This window comes from Cibotium barometz, chromosome 20 (assembly GCF_041138505.1).
Source record: "Cibotium barometz isolate CiBa-2024 chromosome 20, ASM4113850v1, whole genome shotgun sequence".
Taxonomy (NCBI): Eukaryota; Viridiplantae; Streptophyta; class Polypodiopsida; order Cyatheales; family Cibotiaceae; genus Cibotium; species Cibotium barometz.
Window position 1 is genome coordinate 26,576,892 of NC_141065.1, and position 20,175 is coordinate 26,597,066.

General features: G+C 39.1%; 1 protein-coding gene across 1 annotated transcript; it reads left to right on the forward strand.

The window, feature by feature from the left end:
* The first annotated feature begins 15,214 nt into the window (after nucleotides 1–15,214).
* On the forward strand, nucleotides 15,215–17,031 carry LOC147627726 (long-chain-alcohol O-fatty-acyltransferase-like). Its single transcript, XM_086814671.1, has one exon. The coding sequence runs from the start codon at nucleotides 15,327–15,329 to the stop codon at nucleotides 16,926–16,928; it is 1,602 nt and encodes a 533-aa protein (XP_086670797.1). The 5' UTR covers nucleotides 15,215–15,326; the 3' UTR covers nucleotides 16,929–17,031.
* Nucleotides 17,032–20,175: the final 3,144 nt, after the last annotated feature.

A 20,175-nucleotide genomic window follows, 5' to 3' on the forward strand; every position in this document is an offset into this window, starting at 1 on the left:
AAAAGTTTCAGAAGCTTGTCAATAAATAAGCAATTACTTGTGAAATGTAAAAACTTAAGTATATTTTAATACTAAATTGCCAAATCTTAGGAAGGTACATAAGTATATTTTAAGACCAAACTGTCAAAATCTTAGTAAAGTAGAGTTTTTAGAAAAAGATGCAATACTGTGTGTAATATGAGTTTACATACATTCTTAGTCCCCCTCAATGATCATGCATGTGAAGGATAGGTTATGGTATAACTCAAAGATACATATACATCTAATGAATGAACATTGCTCATTTTGATGTAGCCCTAAAACAAGTGAAAATATATAAAATATATGCTTATAAGAAAGATATGGCTTGCAAGCAAGGCATGAACATCATGTAGAAGATTGCATATTATGGTGGTGATTATCTCATCAAGGGTCACCGCTTGCATAGAAAGAGGACATGCAATCCTTTTTGCAACCTCTTGTAATTTACTATGCTTCAATGTTGGGACACTACATAGCACTATCACTCACACTGACCCCCCTTTCTATGCACGTTCCTCCCCACATAGCCCTATCACTCACACTGACCCCCCTTTCTATGCATGTTCCTCCCCTACATAGCACTATCACTCACACTGATCCCCCTTTCTATGCATGTTCCTCCCCTACATAGCACTATCACTCACATTGATCCCCCTTTCTATGCATGTTCCTCCCCTACATAGCACTATCAAACACATTGACCCCCCTTTCTATTGCATGTTCCTCCCCACCTTCCCTTAGATGTGTTGGGATTTTATCTGTACTTCCTTGTGTTGAGGTTATAGTGTTTTGAGGTTGAAGCTACCTAGAGGAAGCATGTCATGCACCACCACCTTTGTCATATTTGTGCCCATGTCTATCAATATAACTTGTGAAACTGGAGGGTGTCATATTGCCATCACAAAACCAAACCATATGGCTTGATACCACTATGACCAGAGTGTTATCTTTTAGCGCAAAAACATGGAGCCACCAAACCTTATGAGTTATGAATGTAATTGTTGCACTTCACCTTTTCCTCATTCATCCAAGGAATTTTTGGTTTAGAGTTTATGCCAGTTCTATAAATAGCCCAAAAGGTGTAGTGAATTTGTTTCTCAACAATGGAAAATGTTTCTACTACTTGGTTATGTCCGCATCCCTCTATTGCCCTTTGCCATTGCTTAACTTTGAAAGAGCCACATGTGCATCCTCTTACCTCCATCATGCTCATCTTGAGGTGGTGAAAGTATAAGCTTTGTTTTGATGGAATTTCTAGACCTACAATGCATGAGAAGATCTTTGTTTGAGTGGTTGTTTTCTTTGCACCACCACATACCTCTAGGATAAGTAAGATTCTAGGGTGAATAGAAAAGAAGGCATAGAGAGGATATGATTCCTCAAAGGAGGGGTCATTAAAGGATAGAGGTAAGACACAATAGTACACAATAGAGAGGATATGGTTCCTCAAAGGAGGGTTCATTGAAAGATAGGGGGAAGACACAATAGAGAGGATATGATTCCTCAAAGGAGGGTTTATTGAAGGATAGAAGGGAAGACACATCAATAGTACACAATAGAGAGAATATGATTACTTAAAGGAGGGTTCATTAAAGGATAGAAAGGAAGATTCGATAGAAACACAATGGGTTTAGAAAGCATAAACCAACTAACAAAAAAGGCAATGCGGAGTGAAGTAGGCCGTTTGATCAATGATTGCTTCAAGGGGCACAATGTCATTGATTCTAGTAGAATTAATATCATGTTACTCATCACCAAGAAAGACAATAGAGGTGGATATTAAGTTGGTCTATATAATGAGAAAGAAAGTGGAGGTTAAAATTAATTGGCATGCAAAAGGTAATGCATATAATTTATAGTAGGGTGTGATAGGTGTCAAAAAAGAGAGCATTCATAATTTTGCAATACAACTATGCTATATTACAGAATGAGTATAAGGTAATGAATTGGCATGAAAAAGGTAATGAGTATAATTCATAGCACTAAATTGCAATACAACCTTTCTAAATTGCATAATTATTATTATTTAAATGTATTTATGATATTAAAATATTTTAGTTTATTAATATAATTTATTGTAATGATTGATTATTTTAGAGTTTTTTTAGTAACTCATAATAAAAGAAAGACACATTTCTTGAGATATTATAAATATTATAGATATAACTATATATACATAAATATAAAGCACACACACACACACACACACACACTAGGCACACGCACATGTGCGTGCACACACACACACATACACACTACATTAAGAAAGTTATATCATAAACTCTTGATTAATTTATAATTATAATTTAGTAGTTCATAATTAAGAAGGTCATAATTTTCTTGATATATAAAAACTAAAGATATATGTGACCTATATGCACTCCCATAAATGCTATTGTCACCCCTAAATTCCCTCACCCCACCACCTACACTCCCCCTTCTTTTGTCTATATATTATGCATAATTTTCTTAGTTCCCATTTGTGAGAATTCAAGGTCAAGCACCTTAAAGATTCTAGTAGACCGTGGTACTTGGAAACATATAGAGAAGGAGTCTTGGCACTTGCAACTTGGTTTAAGAATGGATGGTGTAAAGCCATTCAGATTGTGTTCTAGAACTACATGGCCAATGATTTTGGTGAATTATAGTATTCCACTAGTAGGGAAATATAAAGTGAAGAACATGGATGTATACTTGGCATCATTGATAGAAGAGCTTCAAACCTTGCGGCGCAGCAAGGCATTCCAGTGCAAGATATGTCAATATCTTATAGAAATCAATGGGATGTGAACATCAAGGATATATTGATGTGGACCATGCATGACTATCCAAGTCTTAGTGAGAGTTCAAATAAAATGTTGTATGGTATAGTGAATGTTTTTATATGTTTAATATATTCATTGCAATTGGTTTTATATGTTTAATATATTCATTGCATTTGGTTTTATATCCTCACCCTTCCACTCATTTTTGTATACAGGTTTATCAACTAGTGGTTATATCATGCATGTCCAATTTTTGGATTCATGCTACTCTAGACATGGTGTATCATGGCCATACTCATTACCTTCCAGAAGGTTATCCCTTATGAGGTGAAAACATTGGTAAAAAACCACCATCTATGGTTGGTGATTATTTTAGGTCGCAACTCAGTCTTAGCTTGATCCACCCTAGGGCACACATATATATATACATACACATGTATATGCGTGTGCACACACACATATATATACATACATACATTTATACACACATGCACACCCATTGTATGCATATATAAATATGTGTGTTTACATACTTGAGCATTGTGGGACATTCCATTATGTCCTACTGCTAACTGAGACTACCCAAATTGGGAGCTGATGTGAAGGAAATAGTAGGCAATGGTCTAGGTACCTGATGGTGGTGATTAACAGAGTAATTATATGAAGGAATGTAAGAGCTTGGGTGATGATGCAGTGATTTATATGAAGGAAAGAAGTAAGTAAATGGAAGTTCAAAATCAACTGGGAGAACGAGAGCCATAGCTTGTTTGAAGGTTAATGTGAAACCATAGTTGAGTTAGGATCATGACTGTAGGTGATCAGTAGAAGATGCAAGCGCTACACGATCAACGCCTTGATCACTATTAAGCTAAGCCATAATGGAGGTTGGTAATTGCGATAAACTATCAATAGGAGCAGGATTAATACCTCATCAAATTTATTAAGTTCTAGTTATCATTAGGTAGAGTGAAAAAAAAAGAGAGAGCTTATTGTTATGGCTCACCCTAACCCTCCTTGAAACACATCCAAAAAGTGATTACCTGGTGAACCATAACTGTCGTGAGGATCTTTTCAATGGCCAAGCTCGAAGCTCTACAACTCCTTGAAAAGCAATTCCATCGCGAATCCCGCGCGAGCGTTGTCACACCGCCGCATTGCACTACGGGTCCTCGTCCCTCCTCTCACCTCACTTCACTCACACACACTCACTACCATGCATTAGGGAGAGAGATTAGCAAGAGGATTACCAAGAGCAAGACTTAATTGCATAATGGGAGAGTATGTTGTATTATGAGAGAAATTCACTTATATACATGGCCATAAGTGTTCACACTCAAACTATAGCCGACCAGACACTTTAGGCTCATAAGAGACCTAATGCTATTACAATGACTACTCTCATAATATATCCATAAAGTACATCACTTAGGACTTCATCCTAAATTTCTACCACACGCTCTTGAAGCGGGAATCGTCCATAAATACTCCGTTACACCATTACGAGCGCCCGTCCAAGCTGTAGCTTTGGACACTATTGCTTTATATCTTGAATGTATGACCCTTTGGTGTATCTACCATGACTCTTTGATATAAGATAATGGCGGTAGCTCTTGTTAATCCTAGAATTGGATTAACATTCCACCTTTCTTGATGGCGATCATGTCCGCGTGATCACGTTGAAGACCTTTGTGTGGGGAGAATGAACAAGCTTGTCGATGGCATTAATGTTGAATGACGTTCAATGGTCTTTGTTTCTCTGGAGGAAATAAGAAAAGCTAGTTAATGAATGAAGAGGTTAGTTGTGTATTGGGAATTCCTAACGGGGTGGGGGGTTTTTGTGAATGATTGCATTTTAATATTTGTGTGAGCCCTTTTTTTTCATTTTTTGGCTCAATTTGTTGCTGGCAATCATCGACAAAGTTACATGTGATTTTTGTTAGTGGGGACATTAAGAGATGTTAATAATGGGAGAGAAGAGAGAGAAGGATCTGGAGGAACGTAGACTTAATCATCAGAACAAGATGGTGACTCTCAGTTCCTCATTTGATTCATTGAAGTGGCATTCATCATTTGAAGTAATTGGCTTGTGATGATGTCTCTTTGTGTGGCAGGGTTCTTGTCAAATGTGGTTGAGTAGGACCTGATCCTGTCTTCTTTTGCCCATGTACTTTTGTGTGGCAGGATTCTTGTCAAATGTGGTTGAGTAGGACCTGATCCTGTCTTCTTTTGCCCATGTACTTTTATGTTTTTATTCATATTTAAGTGCTCTTAGAAGCATATTTTCATGAAGTATAAGAATTGAGTCATATAGACTCTGATTGAACTGCTCTGTATTGAAGTAGCCACTTGTTGGTGAGGATTGAAAGAATTACATCGACTTGAGAGGCTAATATAGCTATCTTCACCTAAGGATTGAAGATCATTGATTAGTGAAGATGGTGGTTTGGAGAGATTTATAATTTGAAGGAAAATTCCAGGCGATGGGTTGTACCATTGACCAGGCTTTCGCCCACCATGGCCCTCCCATCCAAAGATGTACCTGGAAGTTGTCGATGATGGTGAGGCTTTGGTGCAAATGTTCTCCAGTGCATGAGCATGGATATGTACTCATGGAGCAGCTGTTACATTAATTTAGCCAAAAGAATAGTAAGCAATAAGCTTAACAAATATATAGTGGCTATTGTGTGATATGGCTTAATCCATGATGAGGCTTAAATGCAAAAGTGAAGGTTCTTAAGCCGTGAGATGGAGCTCCTTGAATTGTAATTCTGTGAGATGGAATTCTGTGAATTTGTAGTTTTTGACCTGGAGGTTTTTTTTTGGGTCTTCTAGGTCATGACTTGCAAGAAACAGCTTCTTATGCGCTCATTTCTCACTACCAAAGGGGTGACAAGAGCATTGTTATTTTGTTCTTGATGCGCTCCTAAGTCTCCGTATTTGATCTTGAATTTGTTGCTAAAATGATGTCGAGGCAATAGGGAAAACTACTTATTGTTTGCTTGAACATACAAGCTCTTGTGTTGGTGGATGAATGCACGAGAGTGGTTGAGCGATTTGCTTGCTATTGCTTGGGCCTCCGTTTTTATCGAGCTTTAGGTGAAGTTGTTGGGGATTGAAGTCGGTGGTGAGGTTTTCTTCACATTGTTTGATTTTGGCGACCATATGATGGAATTACCATCATAGTATCCTTGTTATTGGAGTACATGCACACGCACCCATCTTTGGTGAACACTGTAATTTGGTTGCCAATGTGCTTAGTGTTGAGGCTTTCTTCTTTATGCAAGCTTAGGGGACTTTGTGATGCGCTTGGGGACCTAAGCTTTGGTATTTATTTGGTAGTACCCTTGTGCTTGCAGTACTATTTTTGGTACCCACACTTGTTGCATTGGTGGAGTTCTTTGAGGAACTCGCATAGGCTCTTGTGGACGGTGTTGTGGAGTACTCTACTTCTTCCTTGGCTTTCGAGTGCTTTGTTGAGGAAGAGTTTTTTATTGTCGAGGCACCTAAATTTGATTGGCACCTTCATAGTAGCCTTGAGCTACAAGTAGCTGCTTCTCCACCCACATTTTGATACTATTAAGATATCGTGATTGTGGGAGTCTTGGTGGAGTTTTCTTTAGGGTTGATGTGGAAGGTTTGGGGCCCTCCTTGACTTGGGTTGGCGCTGAGGCTGCAGGTTTGAGACTCATTGGCATTGTTGATGATGAGGTTAGAGTCTCTTGTAGAGTGGCTGTCGAATGACGAAGCCTTTGAGCATGTGGTTGTCTCCTTTGGTGAGGTTTGTGATGAAGATGCATAGGAGTCGGGGCCTTTCCTTTGAGTTCCCTATTAGAGTTAGATGGTTTGGCTATGGGAACTTCTTGGCATCCAACTTCAGAGTAGAGGATGTATCTGAGTAGTCAATCGTTTGCTGCTGCAGATGGTAGGTCATTGTGTAGAGGGGCTTTTGTGGAAGAGGCTTGTGTCCTTTTGCGTTTAGCATCATAGATATCCATTAAAGTTGGATCCTCTTCCTGGTAGTATGGTATTGTCAACTTTTTGTCGTTGACCATCATGATGACTCTATCGTTTAGCACAGTGGTGCTTGGGCAGCAACAGTCCATTTATGCCCCAAGATTAAATCTACTTCCAACACATACTCAATCACAAAAAACTTGCAAGTGAGGGGGTTAGTTTCAATATACATTACATGTTCAAAGTACCCCAGACATGGCATGTTCAAGTCTTGTGTAAAGGTAATCCTTTTAGGATGTGCTGTGTGAGTGTTGGTTGACCTAACAACTCCCATAGCTCAAGGGTCATGAGATTGTGTTCTCGTGTCGGATAAAGCTGTGCTGGAGCTGTGGTGATTTTATTTGTAATTTCCAATCCAACCAAAATCCTAGGGATCTTTTCAGTAAGATATGTTGGAAGTTCGAGCTCCTGCAAGGTTTCTTCCTCCCGTTTAGCAATTGTACATTGCATGCAAGAGTGTTCAAGGTGACTATTTGCATGGATTCATCTAGTGAATACAACGATTCACTTATCCAAGGTCCGCCAATGATGACATCATACTCAAGGGAACCTAGGGTAACATGAAATGTAAATTCCATATCGCTATCGATTGTTCGAGTAGTGTATCTAAAGTAACCTAGAACTTCAATGTTTTGTTCATTGGTTCCTTTTACAAGACTATTGCTTGTCGGGGGCGAGTTTAGGTTTTTCCAATGACACCCAAGTGTCTATTGTCATGATGTTATGACTTGCTCGAGGGATAATCAATGCACATTTGCGCGCTGAACATCATTGCCTATTGTAGGGAAATCCAACCATACCATGATAGAATCTTCCAAAGGAACCATGGGTGTTTCGGTTATTATTTTAGCTTTCAGATCCTATGTCTGTTTTATATTCCCATTCACTTTCATCCTCTATTTGGGTCTCAGCTTTTTCAAGAGTACCCAATGCATACAATGGCACACTTGGCCCTCTGGCAATTCTCAATGAGGGCTGTTTGGAAACTTGCGAATCCTGACAGTCCTATTTTATGTAGTTCGTTATGTCCTTGTATAACTCAGGTTGAGCCATTAAAGGTACAAATGTTAATATGATGCTGGCTTTATCATGAGAGAAGAGCATTCCTTTGAATGAGGTTTTGAGAGACTGTTTTAGTCTTGTAAGGGAATTATCGAATTCCTCACGTGCTTTCTTAAGCCTATAGTTCGTACAGTCTGTTTCAATTGACTCTTCTATGTAGAGAGTATGTCTTCCTCTTGAAAGGGAAAGCGGTACTCCTCTAGGCTTTGTATCTTGGCTGCTGTTTTAGGTTTGGCAATATGAGGTTCAATCACAACCAGTGACCCTGTAAGACATTCAACCAAGTTAAGCATGCTCTCCTAAGCTTGCTTTTTGCATTCCGTATATGTCATGTTATCATTATTATCCATTTGGGGTGGTTGGGTGGGTTCTAGTTTCTTGATTGGTCTATGTGGTACACTGAGTGAAGAGTAAGAACTTGTTTCATGCTCACTTAGTGATTTACTAGAACTTGTTTCATTTTCTAACTTTCTTTGGTTTGTCAATTTTTCATTATGTTTACCCATGCGACGAGATCGAATTTTCTTTTGGGTTTTTGTATCCTGTGTCGCATATATGGATGTTGTTGTTTGTGTGGTGGTCTTTGATGTGGATGCTTCTGCATCTTGTATAGATGTTGGCTCTTTCATGTTTATGTCCCCTTTTGGGTTTATGTCTTGTATAGACTCCTTTTCCCTATCTTTTAATTCGACCTTGGTTTTGACAGTTTGTTGTTTTTTGTTTTTCTTGGTTTTAGAAGGTTTTGCTCCTTCTTTTGGGTTCTGTTTTAAAACATGTTCTTCTACCCATGTTGAGATATTTTCTTTTGCGTTCTTTTTTACTGTTTATCATGCCTAAGCTTGTAAGCACATTCAAGGGTACCGTGGACAATTGCCCATTTTGTACACTTAAGATGTTAAGAGTTGTATTTTTTGAGACAAGTTGCGTTGCAGCAACTCGTCTTGGGCAATCTTGGAACATGTGATTAATGCCACATCGTTTACACATTGGTCACAGCAGTGACTATGGGCATGGAAGTATTTCAAAATGTGCAGTCTGCCACCTTGTGAGGTCCACGACAATAGAAACACTGAAGTGTTCGATTAACTGCTTCCTGAGCAGTTTTTACCCTTTGGATTGTTTCTGTTTGGTGCACAAGAGATGGAGGTTTTGAGTCCATTGTGGATGAAGCGGGACACTTTTTACTATCATGGTCAAAGATTTTACAATATATGCAGTATAGAAGAACAGGTGCCTTGTATGCACAATGAGGATTGGGATGGTCATATTGATTGCATTCAACACAAGGCATTTCGCTCCTCACTATTAGAGGCATTAAGGATGTCTGGTTTTGAAGGTTTTCATCTTGTCTTATCGATGTCTGCTGTAATGTTTTAAGCATGGCTGCATAAAATTTTGGGAATGTCAATTTCGAGATCGATCTTTCTTTTGCCATTGCTTCACTTGGTTTAGAAAAGGAACATCTCGTAGCACGATCATCTTCTAGCATGTTGTCATCTAAACCTATTGCTTCTTTGCAACATTGATCGAATGTTTCCAGATTGGATACAATGAGCAAGTTATGTAAGCTGTTATTCTTTAAGCCCATCATGAAACATCTCCTCAATTGAATATCGTTTAATTTTTCCCATGACTCACAACGTGAGTCCAAGAGTTTAATCCGAAGGATAAAATCTCTAATGGATTCATTGGGTTGACAATTGAATAGAGTTTTGTTACTACACTCCATCGATCACCTTGTCTGGAAAAGCCATGTATAAAGACTGATTTCAAGGTTTTGAAGTTGGTCTTGATTGCCAGCATTAATATGCGATGAACCATCGACTAGCTTTTCCCTCTAAGCATAAGTTCAAAGCATGTACCTTAGTGGGGCAGTTGGGATTTCCAAAGGCTTCACATCTCAGTTCAAACATTTGAATGAATTGAATAGGGTCTGTTGTTCCGTCGTATTTGCCCATAATTTTGGAAATTTGAACGACCGTATTTCTGTATGATTCATTGAGGCTGTATGTACTCACTGAGTCCTTGGGCCACCCCCTTCCTAGACTAGTCAGTATGTCTCAGTATGTCCAAGGTGTGGGCATCCAAGAAAGGGTTGGTACTTATAGGATTTGTGAGAATGTTAGGCAAGGGACCAAAGCATGGTGGGATCGAGGTGAGACAGGGGGTGTAAAACCCGATGATACGCTCGTTATTATAGGCATGGCCAATGGCATTGGGAGGTGAATTTGCGGCATAGATCTCAATGGCTCGAAGATGTCAGCCATTGGGTTCAGTCCTTATGTGACCCCTGGCAATCCCTCTATCGTGGCCATGTTAGAGTCCTTAAATACTCCTTAATGAGCGATCACAGTTTTTTTAAATTGCTTTTTATACTTTCCCACAGCCCGTTTTACAGCCTCAAGAGGCTTGGCGTACTCTTCGTTGGACCAAAAAGTGTCTGTTTGCCCTAATTAGCTTAGGTGCTATACGCACGTGAACCTCAGAGATATTTTTTTTCAAAAAAAGTGTATGCTAGGAACCTTCCAGATGGAAGAGGAGGTCCTAAAACCTATTTTCCATTTTGTCTCAAAAATGAAAAAAAAAATCGAGAAATTTGTTCCTGTTTCGCTGCATGTTTTTTAGGGTGTTCCAAAAGGAATTTTAAAAAACTCTGTATGAGGGAGTTGTAGTATTTTTGGAGTACTACAACTTTGTTTCCTTGAGTTGTCTGTGATTTTATCGTCGTCTAGACCCTCAAAAAGTAGTTCGAATATGACTTGTCATCGTTTTCATGCTCTTTTTTTTTAAACGATTTTTCGTGGTTTTTGGGTTGTTTTTTGCCTCGATTTTCGGGTCAAATTTTGAGGTTGCTGGTCAGAGGCCAAAATGGCCAAAATTGACAACTCATGAGCATCTTCTCATTGAATGCTCATTAGCCTTAATGATTTATGTTAAAAAAAATAAGAATTAACCTAAGATTAATCCTTTCACTAATCTTTACCTCTTTTACACTAATCAAAGACTCTAATTAATCACTAATGTCTAATTAATTCATACAATTAAGCACACCATTGGATAGAGCAAAAAAAAACTAATCTTTGTGCATCAACCATATTGTGTAAATTAATTTAAATTAGGAGATTAATTAGACTCTTAATTATAGTCTCCTCTTTAAAGCAAAATTAAGCAAAGAGAGTCAAATTTCTCCAATTGATCAAAAAATTGATATGATTAGGTATTTTGATGCATCTAGATGCTCTCAAAACACTCAAAAACTCCAATTTTGACTACTCATATGATCAATTTAGACCCCAATTAATATATTTTCTAAATTTTTAGCCTCTTAAATAAGATTAATCGCCCTTAATGATAAAAATCAGTCCATTAAGAGAAATTAGTCAAATTCAAGGGTTTTTTGATGGTTTTAAGAAAATTTTTGAAAGATTAAGCTACTCCTAATACTTGCTAACACTCTACTCCAAACAATTTCAACAAAAAACACACAATTAAACTAGAATTAATGATCTTAGATCTATGTTTAAACTAAAGAGAGCTAACATTCACTAAAAATTATATTAAAAACAACAACAAAATAAACAAATTAATCTAAAAATTAAGCAAAAAGCATTCTTTTCAAAAACAAAAAAGAGAGCTATTCTACACCAAATCTCACACAAATCACCATCAAATCACACAAATCACCATCAAATCCATATCTTTTTCATGGGAAACCACTAATCAAGATAATGGGCAATGGGTTATGCGTAGATTAGAGACAAAACGATGGAAAAATCCAAGGGATGGCTCCCTAGCGCGCAACGGCGCCAAAAATGTTATGGCTCACCCTAACCCTCCTTGAAACACATCCAAAAAGAGATTCCCTGGTGAACTGCAACTGTCGTGATGAGGATCTTTCCAATGGCCAAGCTTGTAACCCTTGAGGTCTCCAAGCGCTACAACTCCTTGAGAAGTAATTCCACCGCGTCTCCCGTGAGCGTTGCCACACCGCCCGCGTTGCACTACGGGTCCTCGTCCCTACTCTCACCTCACTTCACTCACACACACTCACTAGCATGCATTAGGGAGAGAGATTAGCAAGAGGATTAGTAAGAGCAAGACTCAATTGCACAATAGGAGAGTATGTTATATTATGAGAGAAATTCACTTATATACATGGCTATAAGTGTTCACACTCACTTAAACTATGGCCGACTAGGCACTTTAGGCTCATAAGAGGCCTAATGGTATTACAATGACTACTCTCATAATATATCCATGAAGTACATCACTTAGGACTTCATCCTAACTTGCTACCACACGCTCTTGAAGCGAGAATCGCCATAAATACTCCGTCACACCATTACGGGCGCCCGTCCAAGTTGTAGATTTGGACACTATTGCTTTATATCTTGAATGTATGACCCTTTGGTGTATCTACCATGACTCTTTGATGATGTAAGATAATGGCGGTAGCTCTTGTTAATCCTAGAATTAGATTAACACTTATCCCAAATAACACTTTTCTCTTTCTTAAAAAAAGAAGAAGTTAGGAGAATATATATTAGGAAAATCTCACACGGAGATAGAATGAGGCCAGTACAACCATGAGGAACATAATATCAGTATGGTGGAGACTCTCCACCTTATACTACCATGCTACATAAAGGGAACACAGATGATGACTATGTTCCCTTTATATACCATGGTAGTATAAGGTGGAGAATCTCCACCATACTGATATTAACACTTTCCTCTTTAAATTCATGACATGAAAACGATTCAGTTTCCTGAACATTAAATGCACATCTAATAGTTGTTATACTTGCCGTCTTAAAAGTTAAGTGATTGTTGATGTGAAATAGGTGAGAGAGGGAGGGCCTTTATGGATTAAGGTTCAAAATATGAGTAATAAGATGGAGGTAGTGTTAAGTTTTAGGGGAATGCAGAGAGAGAGAGAGAGAGAGAGAGAGAGAGAGAGAGAGAGAGAGAGAGAGAGAGAGAGAGAGAGGGGGGGGGGGCAGCAAGGTATAGACGAGAGAGAAAAATTCATGGTTGGGAAAATAGGGGAAGCAAATTTTAAGAAATATTTTAAACAAAATGTATATATGAAAGAAAGTTTTCAAAAAAAGTTAGTGTTGATAAGAAAGTAACACAAGAATAGGGTGTAATAAGAAATAGGGTGTAATAAGAAAGTAACACAAGAATGTGTGTGTGTGTGTGTGTGTGTGTGTGTGTGTGTGTGCGTGCATGCACATGCGTAATGGTATAAATAGCCCAAATATGTATGTGTGTGGAGAGATTGCACACACATGCACGCATTTGTGTGTGAATGTGCATGTGCACACTTGGGCATGTGCAGGTGTGACTCCTCTCCCTACACGCACATGCATTTTAGATGTATGTAAATCGACATGAAAATAACCACATAAATTTTTACATGCATTTTGAAGGAATAAATAAATACTTTTATATCTTTGATTGAGTTTGACAAAAAGTCATTTGAAAGAAATTTAATAATTATATCACATAGGTTTCAAAATCATGCATAGTTCAAGTCCTTGCATGCATTTTAGTTCTTTTTATAAGTAGTACATTGTTTTTAGCATGGAATTGGTGGCACTTTCTAAAAGAAAATTGTATTTTGTTGTGCGTATAAAATCTAATGATGAAGTTGAATTTTTAAACATTTAGGACTCAAGCAATTAAAAGCATACTATAAAGAAGAGTGGTCTTCTTACATGAAGGGCAAAGAATTTCTTGGGTTGGCAAGTTTTGCAAGAATATAGAGTGAAGGATTAGATGTGATCGTTTTTGTAAATGAATCTTTTTACCAAATGTAATTATCTATCACAATCAGAATATTTTTTGTGGTTTGTACATGTTTTACAACTTTTATCATGGCAATTATTTAAGGTGACTTTGCTATTATCACATTATTAAAGTACGACCCAAGAGTGTCAATCACTTTATATCGATGTTTATGTAGCTCAAACACCTAACATCGTGTTGAAGCCATAGTTTCAATTGTAAGTAATCCCATGCAAATAGCTTAGAAAATGTACTTTATGGCATGCAATTTAATCACGTAAATTAGGTAAAGCTACAAGTCATAATATGATGGCGTGCCATATGGAAGCCAAATTCTAATTGGCTTGAAGATTGGGCTATCAAAGTGTGGTGGTGTGGTCAGAACGAGTACTCGATCATGACACTTACTTGTTGCTCTCACATAATAGAGGGTGTAGGCCTATGCAAATGCAAGTCATGCACATGAACCTGTATATGTTACAATGTGCTAAAGATGTGAGACATGAGTTATTTAATGGTGGTGGAAATCCCTCACAATAGGAGTTTTTTAATCATCGACAAAGGGTGGGTTGTCAAAGGTTTGCAACTCTCACGCTACCTTCAAGTAAAGACTTGTTGTGTACATTAATATATAGTTTCTAAGGTATTTAGAAGCTATATTTTAGATGGTATGTAGAAGTAAGGCTTGTTGTGTACATTAAAATATTAGCCTCTAAGGTATTTAGATGGTTAATAAGGTGGAGGAAAAGGAATGGTCATATAGTGGCCCTTGACTTCATGCACACGTGTGATGGCTTAGCATCATGTGAAATAGCACGCAAGCAAAGAGGCCAAGAAAACTATGAAGAATCTTTTTACCTTGTGTGGGTTTAACACGCAAACTTGTTTGACCATGTTACCCCCCCCCTCTCTTCCACCCACTCACTCGCACGTGTCTCACTTAAACAATAGATACCCACGTGTGCTGCTCACTCGCCCAGTTCTGGACTTGTGTTGCACTTATCAAACATTTCAAACGTTAGTAAAGGATAATGGATTGAAATTTTTCTACATTTTTTACTTATAAAATCATTACTACACATATTTGTCAAAGCCCTTTGTATAAGGAGTGAATTTTTTTAATACATGTTAGTCAGCATTTAGTATACAATTTAATTACAAATTGAAGAGTTGTCATTCTTTTGATTGGTGGAGTGAGGGTACATGCAAGTAAGATCTCCAGTAGAGGCTATGTCTTCTGCTCAATGAACAGCATTCCCCACCTATGGACAGGTAGGGAGTTGGACCAGCAATCTCATCCACGATGGGCGACGCAACGATGCTGGGTTTGGACAGCAACCTCATACATGATGGGGGCCATCCAGTCCCACCAGCAGCAAGGAGCTGGGCATGTGAGGCTGCCACCCATCCATGACATGTGATCATGGACAAGCATGATTACCCATCAAGATTGCCCATCCCTCTGCCATGACGCACGGTCACGATGCCCCCTGCCTGACTAGCATCCCTGTCGTGTACCCAACCTTGAAGTGCACAAGTGTACATAAGCAATGCACAATTGTTATTTGAAGTGCAGGAGTGTGCATAAGCTGAGCCTTTTTTGACAACACAATTTGCATTTGAGGTGCACAAACAGCATAAGCTTAAGCAGCCAATTTGTATTCAAAGCTATCAATGGGAGAGCTAGAGAGCATGCATGGGTTTGCCCTCTTCATTGCAGCCATTGGAGGCCTTGCCATAGCTCACCATGCTGTGCTAAGGCTACCCACAGGTCTCCCACGCCTTCTCTTCATACTACCCCTTCTACCCATCTTCTTCATGTTGCCATGGACAGTCCGTATCTATCACTTGAGAGCCATCCTCTCCTTCATTTTCCTTTGGACAGTGCCCTCCAAGCTCCTCTTACTATGCTGGGATGCTGGCATTGACTACCCTTCCTCTGGTTTCCTCTACTTTGCCACCATGGTCATGCTACCCATCAGAGTAAAAGGCAAGAGAGCAAAAAAGCAACCTCACCATGCTGCCCCCAAAGGCCATTTTTGGTGGCAATTCATTGCTGTGATTGCCATTCTCAACATCTACTCATATAGAAATGGGCTCCCTCTATGGGCAATCTATGTGCTTTACACTTGCCATATGTACCTTGGCCTTGAATTGATGCTTGGTGGGCTTGCTAAGCTTGCCAATGCATGCTTTGGGGTTGAATCAGACCCTCAATTCAATAACCCTTTCATGTCTGCTTCACTTTCTGAGTTTTGGGGCAGACGATGGAACCTTATAGTGACCACAATTCTCCGGTCTACTGTGTATAACCCAGCTCTGCTACTGCTAATGAGAGCAGAAAAGCAGCAAAAAGCTCAGCAAGCAAGGGTCCAAGAATTAAATAAACCTAATCTCATCCCTAAAACTCTGAATACCCAAGCATCATCAAACCCCAACCCTAGCCTTGAAACTCCACATGCCCAAGGAGACCCTAACCCTAGCCATGAAACTTTACATGCTCAAGTATCAGAAAACCCTAGGCTTGAAACTCCACATGCCCAAGATGCATCAAACTGTAACCCTAGTGATGAAACTTCACATGCCCAAGTATCAGCAAACCCTAACCCTCAAACTCCACATGCCCAAGAATCAACAGATCCTGATCCTAATAACTCACATGCCAATGCATCACCAAACCCTAACCCTAGCTCTGAAACCCAGCAATCCCAAGAATCATCAGAGAGTAGCCCTAGCTCTGAAAACCAAGCTTCATCACACCCTAACCCTTACCTTGAAACACATGACCAGGACCATAACCCTAACTCAAAAACTCTGCATGCTACTGAAGCTTCCTCAAAATCTGACCCTAACCCTCACCCCAACCCCAACCCCAACCCTGCAATCAACGATAATGGAGCAAAAATGGACATCAAAGACACCGAGAAGCCGTCTCTGAAGGCCAGAGCTCTGGCTATGCTGGCGACGTTTCTTGTATCTGGGCTGGTCCATGAGCTCATCTTCTATTACATCAACAAATCACGAGCAACCGGGGAGGTCACAGCCTTCTTCATTCTCCATGGATTTGCAACAGCGATGGAGGTCTTTCTGAGGAAGACCTTCTTATCACAGGTGAGGTTGCCAAGGCCCATATCTATCGCCTTCACCATGGCCTTCTTATACATCACAGCAGCCTGGCTCTTCATGCCCCCGCTCACCAGAGCAGGGGCTGATATAAACACCATAGCCGAATACCAGCGACTCCAAAGCGCTCTTATCTCTCTCTTCAAGAGATAGCTAGGTTCTCTCTCTGTCTCTCCGTTGGTCGTATATGCCCTCGTGTTGCATTCTAGTGACATTAATACCCCATCTCTCCCTCTTAATATATTTGAATTTCAAATGAGCTTTTCGCACTTATTTTGGCACTACACCTAGGGTCTTTACACACTTGGATGGTATGGGCTGCCCAAATGTCTATCAGACGGTGCGCCCTACACGCACCATACGGTGGCAATCTTTGTCTTATCTTGCTCCATGGCATGTGAAACCCCTACCTTGGGAGTGTCTCAAGCTTTTCTTAATGAGTTAGACCTTGGTTTAATAAAGCATTATAATTATTGTTTTATGTATAGACTTACTCACAATTGAAAAAAACAAGAGAATCACTTGCAAAAAGGAGGAAGAAGTTGCAAATCATGTTGTTTGATTTGGGGCTTTTCGAGTTTTTGCATTTATAACACTGATATGTAAGTGAAAAATTGAAATATTTAATCTTTGAGTTGTTTTGTACCAACTCCTTTGGTATATTACATGAGAACTCATTTTTCTTTATTATGCAGAGAGTAAATAGATTGCATAAAATGTGTTTTTTTTCATTTTTACATTACCTGACACCACATCATCGAGCAATCGATTTAGAGAAATAAGGTTAGTGGCTAGACTATTATATACATCATTTTTTAAAGCGTTATATACACCATCACTCTTTAAGTTTGTATGGAAATTATCTTAAGAGATGGAGGTTATTGAAGATATGAGAAGATCTAGTTGCAGAGTACAATCTCGAAACATGGGAGCACACACGTGTGTGTGTGTGTGTGTGGAAATTATCTTAAGAGATGGAGGTTATTGAAGATATGAGAAGATCTAGTTGCAGAGTACAATCTCGAAACATGGGAGCACACACGTGTGTGTGTGTGTGTGTGTGTGTGTGTGTGTGAGAGAGAGAGAGAGAGAGAGAGAGAGAGAGAGAGAGAGAGAGAGAGGTTTGTTGCATTAAGATTATGATTACTACGCTAGTGAAAGTAGCCATAATAAAATAATGATTTTTAGAACTTAGGAAATGGTAATGCACATTAACCTTTAGTGGGAATATTTAATTTTGGATGATGCTCACACATCATTTTTATAATTGTCTGGTGTATCTGTTGAGGTCTAACTTCACACTAGAAAAGTAAAAAATAAGTCTCACTCATATCTTTTTGAATAGTAGTTTGCGTGCATCCATTAAGGTCTACCTTTGCAAAAGAAAATGTAATTTTCTCTCCTCTTACCTTGTTAAGATCCATCTTCCAAGTAGGCATGTGACATCTACATGAATACCATAACATTGTTTTATAACATATATCTAAGTGCATACATTTGAATTTTTTTGGGCGAGGAAATATATATATATATATATATATATAATTTCAAAGAAAATGTCTACAATCACGCAAATCAGATATTTGCTATTCACTAGGTCAGCAAAAGGTTGCATAGGGCTAGGAGTTATGCATCTTTAGGCTTGAAGGGGCATGTGAAGATATTAAATAGGCTTACAGAGTGTCGCCATCTAGTTTGTCCACTTGTGCAGGGAGATCCTTCCAAACACCATGCCATTACAGGTTTCCAGATAATAGAGATCATTGAGGCTCTAATCCAATGCCATCCCACAGCTAGTGTGAGGTTAATTCTCCTTGTGTTGGCTAGCACTATTGTGTCTTTCCATTGGGCTTTCGTGTTATCCCTTTCCATTGGGCTTTCTTGCTATCCAATAGATTTTTCCTCAAGAGGATCTCTTTGTTGTTGCGGAGATTTTGGTAACAGTGGGATTCTTCTTGTTGGGCGAGAGGCTCCTCAATTTTTGCTAAAGCTTAAGTCCACCAAACTGACTCCACCAACAATGAGGCATCCCCTGTGAGTGTGTCCTACCCACTACAGCGCTTTGAAAACTTCCTTCCAATTTGTTGAAATAATACACCAAAATATCATGTGACATTGGGAAACGTGCTTATTGTTCATATGGTCTATAGCTAACTTGGTTTAAGTCTTTTTGTTTACGAACCACCCCTTAGTAAGATTCAAAAGACCATGGACACAACCCAAAACAAAACTCCTTGCAGCATGATTGCAAAGGCAGCTAGAGTTTCCATTATAATGGGGAAGTTGGTTACACAGGAAGCGGAGAAGTCGAGACTAGACGAAATCGAGATGTTGAGAAGGAAGAAAATGAGTGAGGTCAACAAGGGAAAAGCTCCTTGGAACAAGGGGAAGCAACAATCTCGAGAGACGAAACAATGCATCTGGTTTAGGTTTATCGAGTCGATGCAAGTTCCAAAGATATGCGAGAAGATACAAATTTAGGCTGAGGTGATCAAGTTTAGGATGAAGAAGACCAAGAGCTGCATCTACATCAAGAAGATCTTCATCACAACGAGGGGGGATTCTTCCTCCACATTTAATCTATCCAGTTTATACTATGAGTCTTGGGTTCTCTACCCAAGAAGTCCCCCAAAATCTTAATAAATTTGGATATTTTGGATTGCGTGATGCTATAAAAGGCAAAGGTGGCTTCTTAGCCCACCTATGGTCACTCCTCTATCCTAAGCGAAATGTAATCATAACTAGATGTCTAGCATTTGTCATTATAATTGGCATTGTAAACCACCATGAGTAAGACCTACAAGCACTTGGATGGTCATCATAACCAGCATTGTAAATAGTAACTAGTGCTAGCATTGGCATCATAGTAGCCATGGATTTTTTGTCGAGGGAGAGATATTGAAAGAATATACCAAAATATCATGTGACATTGGGGATATGGGCTTATGGTTTATAAGGTCTATAGCCAACTTGGTTTAAGTCTTTTTAGTAAGAGTCAAAAGATAGGTGTGAACCAACCCTTAGTAAGAGTCAAAAGATAGGGCCTACACTTTAGGTGTGAACCACTCTTATTAAGAGTCAAAAGATAAGGCCTTGGTGGGTATTGTACTGGGAGGTTTCATTATGCTTTCAGAATATAATCATTCTTGTGTTATACCCATTTTTCTCTCTCTTGTGTGCTCAAGCTTGTGTCTCTCTCACTCTCCATCTCTAGGCACCATTAATTATAACACAATCCAATAGGCTTTGTGTAAAGGCTGAGCCATGAGTGCGGCAGCAAAGTGGGGATGCAAGATTAGCCCGCCCATAGAAGGTCTTCCCAGTTTCTAGGAGTTTCTCTCATGCAAGATATCAAATTCTTCATGATATTGCACGAGGGTTGATCCCCTTCTATGGAGAG